Below are 11,814 nucleotides of genomic sequence, written 5' to 3'. Positions count from 1 at the left end.
ATATATATATATATATATACATACCCAACAAATCTACATAAAAAAAAAAAATGCAACGACTTATATTGGAGAAAAAAGCATCTGGGCTGTTAAAAAACAACAGGGAACCACAAAGAAATAAATTTCTCAAATTTTTAACTGTTCTATTGATAAATCAAACCCATATAAAAACCAGTGTGTGTGTCACGTCACGCTTGATTTCTCGAAATAGAAGGAGTCATAGAAGCCAAAATTCAGTTATCCAGATACAATAGTTCGATTACTGTCTCTCATTACTATTTTAGTGAGGGCGTGCAAGGGGGCTGTGAGGGGGTATGTGCCGTGAAACCTTATATGTGTAGTGAGTGTTGGTATGATAAGCCTAAAGTAAAGACGTAGTGTGGGATTACCTAGCCTAGAGCCAAGTGCATAAAATTTATCATAAAAGTAAAAATATCGATTCAATTTTAAACTTAAATCGTTTCTGAGTTAAGCTATTAATAAAAAACAAACTTATTTAATCAACGGAGACTCTAAATTAAGAAATCATCAAATATTTTTCCAGTTATGTTGTCTGTACATTTCATTTTATACTTTCAGTACATAGACTAACAACAATATTAGGTTATACTTTTGTTGCTAAGCAACATGACATAAAAGCCATTGTTGGAGCGTAATGTTACCAAAACACACTGGCTTTTCGATACATTATAAGTTGTTAATCTAACTGATTTTTATCAATAATTGTTCTATGAATACGCCATGAATTCATTTCATGAATGATCTTAATTTTGATAGGATCAAAAAGGAATTTACCGACGTACGACTGCCTCGATTGCACTTTTCTACCTCTTTGTTGGTCAAGTTTGATTTCGCAAAATTTATTTATTTCAGTTAGCTATGAAATGTGACGTTAGGATAAACTATAGGGTGGGGATGGCAGTACTTGACCCGCCATTGTTGACGGTTTATACGCTAGTATATGTTAAAGTACAGAGTGAGCTTTACAATACAACGTTAAATTATTACATAACATGCATAAGATGAAAATAGCATGCAAAAACTAATGTCATACTTTGACAAAAGTATAGGTCACCCTTACTTGAGGATTTTGGGTGCCCATCCTTTTGCTTATTTATAGCTTATTGTTTTTATGTACTTTAAAACCAGTTTCTGGCATCTTTTCTGAGATATTCGTACCCATTCTTATAGAGTTTTGAGTTCTGCAATCGTGTTTTGTTTCCTTTATGATACTGCTACTTTCAAGTCAATCCACATATCGATAGGATTTAGTCTGCGTTCTGAGATGGCGAATCTATAACTGTAATTCTCTTTTTTTTCAGAAATTCCTTTGTAGACTTTGCAGAATGCTTAAGGTCATTACTCTCTTGGAAATCAAGCTTCAATCCAATAAGCTTTTTAGCAACAAATTACAATACAAAATGTCATGATTTTTTGCAGTATTCATTGATTTTTACAATACTAAGGTCGCCAGTGCCTCCGCCATGTTTAACACTGGGCATGAGTAGTTTTTCTTTAAATTCTTTTCTTCACTTCCTCCCGAAATATTGTTGCTTTCTTAGTGAAACGCTTTCTTTGATTGAAGAAATCATCAGACTTCTTCAAGTATTCATTTGAATACTCCAATCACTTTCTCTTACGTATTGTTTTAATAAAGGTTTCCATATTGGTTTTTGAACATGGACATTCACGTTGTTAAGGTATTGTTGAATTGTTCGCTCGTGAATTTCTTGACCATGTTCTCTCCGTTGTTGTGTCAAGTCTTTTGCAGGAATCAGAAGATTTTTTTCTAGCTGATTGAACAATTCCTCTTCCAGATTTTACAAAAATCTTGCTTGGTCTCCCACCGTAAACTTACTTCATCCGTGTTTTTGCTTTTCCATAAACCCAATCCTTGTATAATTTTTCTAGTAGTTACTACGTTTTAATTTACTTTTATCTCTACCATTTTGAGATCGTTGCTGCACTCTTTAGTTTTGACTATTTTAGCTGTTTTTTCGGAACATAAATTTCCAATTCATTTTTAGAATTTAATGATTATGTACTTATTTATTCTACAATTATTATCAGGTATTGGTTTTCAATCACGATACTTGTGAATTATTAGCAATGGATGGTTTCATAAGACATATGTTGATTGTCCAACTACTTTTGTCCACAACTGTATGTTCTAAGGGATAAAAATAACCCTGCGTTATGTGAATAAAATTAATCATCTGTGATTATAGAGCTAATAAATATTTATTCATATATCAGGTATTAGAAGGTAGTCATAAAAGGCAATATAAGTTTTTATGGGTGTTTGCGTTTTGTTTTTTTTACAATTACATATAAGGGAAGCAACTTTTCATGTCCTAAGATAACCTTTCATTAATCATGAATTTACATAACTTTTGTCCAGAGGACGGGTACTGTATAGAACATAATTTGATTGCTTCTATATAATAAACATAAAAAAATACAATTTTAAGTATTATGTATAGAAAAAATATAAGAATTTATCATACTTCAAATAATAGATTGTAAAATTAAAGGTTTAATTTTATATTGAAAGCACATATATACTGTGTTTTTGTAACTTTTTAAATATTGTCTTTGATTTTAAATTACAAAGTAAGTTGAGTAGTTTGGCAAGCTTAGAGAGTGATTGATGATACTAATTAAATAGAGGGCTCAACAAGAGTTTAGGTTTTACTCTGTACAACTTTTTTTATACCCTGTTGTTACAAAAACTGTTATTGTTTTATATTCTTAAGAGAAACCACGCAGAAAAGTGTTTTCCTAAAAACATGTTGTTATAAAACTGTTATTGTTTTAAATTTTTTATAAAGGAACTACGCATAAAAGTCTTAGAATTCATATTATCATTTCCGCCAGTAATGTAAAAAATAACAGTTTTGTCACAACAGGTTTAAAAAAAAAACACAAAAAAGTGTTAGAATTCATATTATTATCGGAAATAATTATTTTTAAATGTTTGTTCGTAATATATCATATTCATAGAATACTTGAAAACAGTATGTCTTTCTTTTCAGTATTACTACCTTTATGCAGTCGACAGGTATTGTTACATGAAAAGTGAGATTTTGATCTCTTCTGTTTAAAAATAGCTAAACATCGGCCCTCTGTTCAAGTAATAACCGGGCAAAGCCAGGCAAGGTGACTAGTAAGGAAATAAGGTTTTAACTGCAGTATATTTCAATTTGAAAAAAATAGTCGATAGATCTGGATTAGTTATTCCAGGATACTTGGGGCAACAATTTTAGAGCCAAAAGACCTGAATAATACAGGATAGCTGTGGTAATAGTTTTAAATACAATTGATCTGAGTCATTGAATACGTAATAGTTGTGGCAACATATTACATATAATATATCTGAACCGGTTAACATATAATAATTGTGGCAACAGTTTAGACACAATGGTTATGAATCAGCTAACACATAATAGATATGCTAACAGTTTAAAACATTTAAAATATGAATTAGAACAGAATAGTTGTGGCACCAGATTTAAATGCACCAGGTCTAATATCTATTAAAGAATAGTTGTAGTATAACAGCTTTATATGTAACAGAACTGAATTATAACAGTATAGTTGAGGTAACAGATTTACATGCAACAAAACTTACTCAGTCAGTACAGGAAAATGTTGTTTGCAACAACACCTTTCGGTTTTAAAGTTAAATAACGCAATTTCTCTAGCAGTAAAAGCGTGCTGTGACATCGCTAATAAAGATCACAACTAATACAGTAATTAATGAAATTGCTTTAATATATTATATATAGTTTTAAACTTCTGATATTTCGATAAATCACAAGAAATGTATACCTCTTTGAACTCTTGCACCTGGTGCTGTGTAAACATGGCGAAAACATTAGAACCAGTCCTCTGGGCTCTTTTTTTTGTAGATCCTTTGGCAGCGGGAGCTGCGGTCGGTTTTGGTTCTTCTGCAGGGGCAGGTTCTGGTTCTGGGGCTGGCTCATCCTTCTTCTTACTTTTCTTCTTTTTCTCTTTTTTATCATCAGCCTTGACAAATAAGAAAAATAGTTTTTAATACAAAAAATATTTATTCCCTGAGAATCCTTGCAAATCCGAAAAAAAAATCATTATGCATAAATCGTTCTATTATAAAACATTTTTCTACAAAGCTGTTATTTAATGTTTGTCCAAAGGTGCTAAAGGCAATTCTAAGAGGTTTCTGTTTCGTGTTACTACTGTAAGAGATTATAGAAAACTGATTAATGTAATATTAGAAGATGTAGCTCAACAGAGTAGAACAATCAATAGAACAACCAGCACATACATATTGTCCTACTTCTTTTCTCTTGAAGAAGTTTCAGAAAATAAAAATATATTTGTCTCATGTTTTTAAAAAAGAGGTAGTATTTCAGTTATATAACCGACTTATCTTAATTTTCACTTTCAGACATGAAGAAATTTTAATCTGACAAAATTCCAGGTGGAACGTACGTAAAATGTATAACAGTCTTTGTTTGTTCTTGTAGAATTTCGCGCAAAGCTATTCTAGGGCTATTTTCGCTAGCCCTCCCTAATTTAGAAGTGGTATACAAGAGGGAAGGCAGCTAGTTAACATCACCCACCACCAACTCTTGGGCTACTCTTTACTAAAGAAAAGTGGAATTGATCGTCACATTATGACGCCTCCAAGGTTGAAAGAGCGAGTATGTTCGGCGACGAAATTCGAACCCACGACCTGCAGATTATAGATCGAACGCCCCAATCACCATGCCATGCCAGGCCGTGCCTAACACTGTTCGTGCACCTCAGGGTTTAAAAGCTTAAGATATTATTCCAATGACAAACTATAGAATGAATTCCATTGATCTATTTAAAATGTTATGTATAAATAATTTATTTGTAGAGATTTTTATTTCAAAGAAATAATAGGCTATGTCTAGGCACAATCCATGCCATATTTTTTATTGTTTATGAAATTCTGGTGAGCAGTATTTTTTTATTATTGGTATTAGCTATTTTGCATTACGTCCGGATTCAGCTGGAATACCATCACGCAGTTAGAATAAATTTTGCTCGACCTATGTATCTACATCTAATGCTAAAGGAATGTGAAGAAGATAATTTTAGTAACGCCCAAAAAGGTGAAGTCATAAGCCAACTTTTACTGACGTAATCCATATGTATTTTCAGGCGTTATTTTAGGATCTTTCCTTGAGTGCTATTTGAAGATTTTAGTTTCTAAATACTTTTCTGGCACTTTTTCTGTTTTGAGAGATATTTACACCTGTAAAAAATACTGGCCAAGACATGATAAACACATATTTTGCGGTTAAAAGTTAATTGAAACAAGAAAAGGAAGATTTAATTAGAGATTTTTTATCTCTCTTATATCTGGTTACTAAAATGTTTAGAATATATTCAAGTTAAGTACGATTTTTATTTTTATTTCATTAAAGGCGTTGTACAATATCAAACTTACAAAAAACACCAAATATCACTGTAGATGTTAAATTTCCTGAAAACAATTTTTCTAAAGATTGTTTGTTTTTAATTATGCACAAAGCTACACAAGGGCTATCTGTGCTTTGCCCACCACGGGTGTCGAAACCCGGATTCTAGCGTTGTAAGTCCGCAGACATACCGCTGTGCCGCTGGGGGGCTTTTCTAAAGATAAATTATAAATTTATAAAATAAGTCAGAACTTGTAGTAATTATACTATTATCATAAGACCTAATGTCTAACTCCGAGATAGTTTCTAAAAAAGAAAACTGAGAAAGTAAAAAATAGACATTTCATTTCCTAAGTTCGTTCACTAAAGTCGAAGATTCCCTGAACTAAATATATATATATTTGAACGTGTCCCTGTAATTTAACGTTAATAAATCGAGGTTTGAACTCTGCGGCGGATATAGAGTTTCGCTAAGCAAAAATAAACAAACTTGAAATACGAGTTATTTGTCTTTAAAACCTAAAAGCTAATTAGATAAACACCAATGTAGGTTTTCAAACGTTTGGCGTAAAGAATAATTTGTTTTGTTTGTTGCTAAGCAACAGGTCATCTGTGCTTTGCCCACCGCAGGTATTGATACCCGAATTTTAAAGTTATAATTCCTCAAACTTATCGATGAGCCACCAGAGGAGCTTAAAGAAGGAAAAATAGTGCATAGTTATCTGGCACTCCAAAGCAGGCAACATATTTTTTCAATTAGACATAAGCTATATGACATATCCAACTATTATTATAAATGCAACAGATTTGTTTCTAATTCTCACACTTTTCAAAATGCATTCAGAAAATCAACTCCACAGAAAAAGAAGCAGTAGTGTCACATTATAACAAAATATGTAATAGCACTGAACATCTGAACTGTAACATTATCAAATACAGATTTTTTACTTTACTATTATAATACACTAACATATGCATTGATAGTCTGGACTTTATCATCTTCATAATACGCTGTAGTCAGATATTGAGAGCTGAAACTTATTTTAAAAATTATACACGTTCTCTAATAATTGAAAATCTGGTATTTATTATTATCAAAATACTCTCTACACGAAGTTAAAATAGTCTGATTTATCAATACAATGTACATAAACTTCATGGGTCTAGACTTTATGATTGCCATAATGCACTGACATAAGCTTCAAGGATCTAGACTTTATGATTGTCATAATACAGTGTAAGTAAACTTCAAGGGTCTAAACTTTATAAGTGTCATAATATACTGTAAGTAAACTTCAAGGATCTAGACTTTATGGTTCTCATAATACAGTGTAAGTAAACTTCAAGGGTCTAAACTTTATAAGTGTCATAATTTATGTACATAAGAGTTGAAAGCCTGGGCTTTATCTTTATCATAATACTCTGTACATAAACATTAAATGTTTGTAATTTATTATTATCAAGATATAATGCACAAAAATGTTAATTGTCTGGCCTATACAATTAACATTGAATATTCTGTAAATACATAATTAGCCTCTCTGGATCACCATCATAACATACTATTAATGAACGTTGAGTGTCTGAACAATGCTATTATTATACATACTATTACATTGTAATATACTGTTAAATAACATTGAACAACTGAACTGTGCCTTATCACAACATACTGTTCATACACATTGGGTATCTGAACAGTAGATCATTATACAATGTTGTTAATAAGTATTAAGTACCTGAAATGTGTCATTGTTATAACATACTGCTAATAGACGTTGCTTATCTGAATTGTGACATTGTTATAATACATTCATTACAATATCCATAAACTTTGAGAATCTGGACTATATCAGTATTATAATACCATGTATATAAAAATCGATATGGAGTCTGATATGGATCATTATCATAATATACCATATATAAACTTAGACTATACCGTTATGGAAAAACAATGTTCATAATCCAATCTACTCTAATGCAGAACATAAATCTATAAACTGTATCGAACTGTTACTGTAATACACTCTGCATAAACCAAAAATGTTTGAAATTTATCACTATCATTTCATTTTATGCATAAATGTAAAGTGTACACTTTCGTAATACAAAGCGTATACTCTGTAGTAATTATAACAGAATTGAAAGTTTTGAAAATAGTTTAAAATTCGTGATATTGAACAATAAAAGGGCATTTCGAACAATGTATTTAAACAGAGTAATGATCATTTTAATTTTCTATAATTTTGTTCCTGAAAGTATTTTTAATGGAAACTGCTGTTAAAATCTTGACGTGACTTACGACAGTGGTGAATAATTATTGCTGAGAAGTTTTAACTGTAGTTTTGTGAAAATTATAAAATTGTTCAATACTTCTTAAGCCGACCCAATGTTTTAGTTAACGAAATAAATTTCAAATAATTTCACGTATCTATAATAAATTAAAGCATGTGAAAATAACAAATTACCAAGTTTTTCATAAGTGTTTAACAAACTTTAAACGATTTCCGTGCGATGACAATGACGGATGACATTGAGAGAAAATATGGTCACTTACCATTATGAAAGGATAGACGATATCAAGGTGCCAGACAAGAGGAGAATCAAGGTGGTTCTGCTTTCCACACCTCTCCAATAGACCTTATACCAGTGTGACGTCAGAATAAAGGTCCAATACTGTTGTATGAGGTCACTTGGGAAATATATGTATGGAGTAAAGAACCAATAATACAACATCATAAAGATGCTTTCGCTCCTTTTCTGAACCTTTTCCGCCATGACGTACATGACGCTTCTGGGAACCTGGCCAACAATAAAGAAGGACGTATAGTTTGTTTAATGGTTTCTAATGCACTGACTAATATGCTTTGTAAAAAGCTTTCTGTTGTGACTATAAATTTATTGTAGTCAATTGTCTTTTTCCTAGAACGTCTGTTGTTCATTGCAAAAGTCCCCCGATGGAACAGTGGTAAGTTTCTGGACTTACAACGCTAAAATTTGGGGTTTGATCCCTCGCGGTGGACACAGCAAATAGCCTAAAATAAAACAACCAATCAAATTACTGCAAAAAAAGGAGAGAGAAGAAACATGTGGATCTCTCTATTTGAAAATGGATAGATTTCATCAAATATATTATGAGGAACACTGCTAGAATTTCTTTTACAGTACTGCTTTTCTTCCAATTGAATGAGGTTGCGACCACGATTCACTAGTTTCCTCACAGGTAAAAGTTGACGAATATTGTGTCTGTTTGCTAGCAACTCAGACACTAAAGTTTTAATAAATGATAAATAATTGTAAAAGTATAGAATCTTTTTACTACAGTTTAGACATTCAATATACGCCTCCCTGTGGGTCAGCGATAAGTTTATGGAATTACAACGCTAAAATCTGGAGTTCGATTCCCCTTGATAGACAGATCGCAGAGAGTCTATTGTGTAGCTTTGCACTAAAACAAATAAATCAAACTAATCAATATACTGGGAGGCATATATCTACAAAATTAGAATATTCATAGAACCCAGACGCTTATTTTTATTGGGAGCTGTATAACTTTAAAGGAAAAGTATTATAAACTGAATAAGAATCCAGACAATCAATTTATACTTGGAGCTTTGTAACTAGAAAAGCAAAGAACCGATTGACTAAGAATTCAAACATGTCACTTCTGGTGAAAGCTTATAAGCTAGACGTTAAAGTTTAGTAAAAATTCTAACACTTTCTGTTTATATCTGTGCATCAAAAAGTATTACTTACATTTTACTAGTAGTTAGGACGATCAGTTACTTTTGGTATTTAGATATTTAGAATGGTTTTCTATCCTTATACTAACAACTCTAAAATTTACTTTCTGTTGTAGCTATAAGAATAAGTAATGATTCCTTTTGTTCAGAGTTTAAGTGCTCATTTGTAACTGATATTTACTTATAAGAGTTATAACTTATAAGAGTTAAGGTGTTTGTCTATTTTGTTATTAGGCACAAAGAAACACAACGAGCCATCTGTGCTATGCCCATCGCGGGTATCGAAACCCGATTTTAACGTTCTAAGCCCTCATACTTGCCGCTGAGCCACCGGGGAGCTAAGGTGACCGTGTCAACGCTATAGAAAACGTGGGGTGCTTGTACTTGCAGAATCTAAAAAAATATTTTGATGAAAAACTGCTAAATTCGAGATGTATTTAAGGATTTCTGTAAATCGTTTCCTACATATATATTAGTAAAACATACCAGTGTGTGTGAATATTGCTTTGAGATAAGTCAATGGGCACCAAAAAAATCTTAAGGGACAGAAATAATCAGTATGACTAAAATTAGTGGTTCAAAACTTGTGTTTATTTGTAATTAAACACAAAGCTACACAATGGGCTATCTGTACTCTGCCCACCATGGGTATCGAAACCCGGATTCTAGCGTTGTAAGTCCGCAGACATACTGCTGTGCCACTGGAGGGCGTTGAATATGCACCACAAGGAAACATCTTCCATTTTAGAAAGCCAACTAAATTTCATTAGCTTTCTCAAAATGAAATAAAAATTAATGTATGTATCTAAACTGTTTCACTAAACTTGACAGACCACAATAAAAGCGATCATAATCTGAAAATATCTGTAAAATTCTTCTAACTGAAGAGACGTGGCTGTTTGTTTGTTTGTAATTAAGCACAAAGCTACACAATGGGCTATCTGTGCTCTGCCCACCACGGGTATCGAAACCCGGAAGACGTGACAGAAAAGAGTCAGATAGACCTTATTCTGTAATTTCGTTATGTTAGCATTAAATAATTATTTTTTTTTAATCGTTGCGCAATAAAGTATTTAATCTAACAGAATCTGTCAATCCCTTTATATTTAAACCAGGCTTTCTAGAAAATCCCAGGATAGAACAATAATAAAAATCGTATGTTGTTTATTTGTGACAACTGAAATAAAACTGTATAGGTTTTTTTTTTTGCAAAAAAAAAAGAATATCGAAATGATCTAAAACAGTCAGTTTTATAAGACTAACTAAGACATTTCTGTAATTGTACCAGAATACTATCAAACCTATTGGAATATATGTTTGTTGTAGTTACAGGAAGTACATTATTTAGATACTATCAAAACTATTAGTATCTTTATACGTCTGTAATTACAGGAAGTACATTGTTTAGATACTATCAAAACTATTAGAATCTTTATACGTCTGTAATTACAGGAAGTACATTATTTAGATACTATCAAAACTATTAGAATCTTTATACGTCTGTAATTACAGGAAGTACATTGTTTAGATACTATCAAAACTATTAGAATCTTTGTACGTCTGTAATTATAGGAATTACATTGTTTAGGTACTATCAAAACTATTAGTATCTTTATACGTCTGTAATTACAGAAAGTACATTGTTTAGATACTATCAAACTATTAGAATCTTTGTACGTATGTAATTATAGGAAGTACATTGTTTAAATACCATCAAAACTATAAGAATCTTTGTACGTCTGTAATTATAGGAAGTACATTGTTTGATAAGTCGCGGATGACATTCTTCACATAGATTTGATTATGCCAATCTGTGAAAACTTGTATTAACCTGTATCGTTAATTGTGGACAGTGGAAATTTGTTATTTCGTGAATATTTAAATTAAATTGTCTTTTTTAGCCTTAGGTGAAGACCGTCACAGCAATCAGTATCTAGTCTGTTTCCGGACGTTGAAAATAAACTGTCTTGCAGATTGTGACAGAAAGCCACAACCAGTAAACTATTTTTATCTCAGTCGAATTGTTTACCTTGTTATAGTGTATATTAAAGGTATGGTTTTTACATGACTTAAGAAAGATTAGCTAAGGACTGAGATGAACAAATGCCAAGTATATAGCTAAAAGCATCATTATTTAACTAGTAAGCTGTTATTCAAGCACCCTCGAGAGTAAAATAAGGTTAGATTCTAGTGAAAACGTCGGTTGCCAAAAACTATCTTTATGGCCGTGATCAGAGACGCTCTTAAATCTGGCAGAAAAGGTGTATAAACACGTGATGCAAAGTGCAAAGAGGCAGTGCAAAATGAAAAATAAATTACAAAATTTACTGTTTTGTGAAGTTTACATTAGCAAAATCGTTGTGGTTTTCACGATGTTATAACAATACATGATCGTCTAATAAAGTTAAAAAGTTTAATAATATTGTTACCTATCTGATTGTTTGTTGATTTCCGGTGTAAATTATTTCCGAAAAACTTCAACTATACAAGTCCTTTCTTGATTAACCCAGTTTATTCTTCCTCGATACAAACTTTTAATACATAGTAATTTCACAGTGAGTACGTACCTCGTAAACTTAACAACTTTTATAACACACGCTATAAATCACAGTGATTCTCACACTTTACTTACAGTG

At 31.8% G+C, this 11,814-nt stretch overlaps 1 protein-coding gene across 1 annotated transcript in view; it reads right to left on the bottom strand.

Annotated features, from left to right (window-relative positions):
* Positions 1 to 8,152, bottom strand: part of LOC106460770 (myosin regulatory light chain 2-like) — a 26,240-nt gene extending 18,088 nt beyond the window's left edge. The window contains exons 1-2 of the mRNA XM_022387786.1: positions 7,993 to 8,152; positions 3,832 to 4,029 (exon numbers count right to left, since the gene is read on the bottom strand). Of these exons, the coding sequence (XP_022243494.1) occupies positions 3,832 to 4,029; positions 7,993 to 7,995 (201 nt within the window). The 5' untranslated portion in view covers positions 7,996 to 8,152. The remainder of the gene's footprint in view (positions 1 to 3,831; positions 4,030 to 7,992) is intronic.
* Positions 8,153 to 11,814: the final 3,662 nt, after the last annotated feature.

This window comes from Limulus polyphemus, unplaced genomic scaffold, assembly GCF_000517525.1.
Source record: "Limulus polyphemus unplaced genomic scaffold, Limulus_polyphemus-2.1.2 Scaffold35, whole genome shotgun sequence".
Classification (NCBI taxonomy): Eukaryota; Metazoa; Arthropoda; class Merostomata; order Xiphosura; family Limulidae; genus Limulus; species Limulus polyphemus.
Note: the sequence above shows the minus strand (reverse complement) of the source record. Positions and strands in the feature narration are given on the sequence as shown.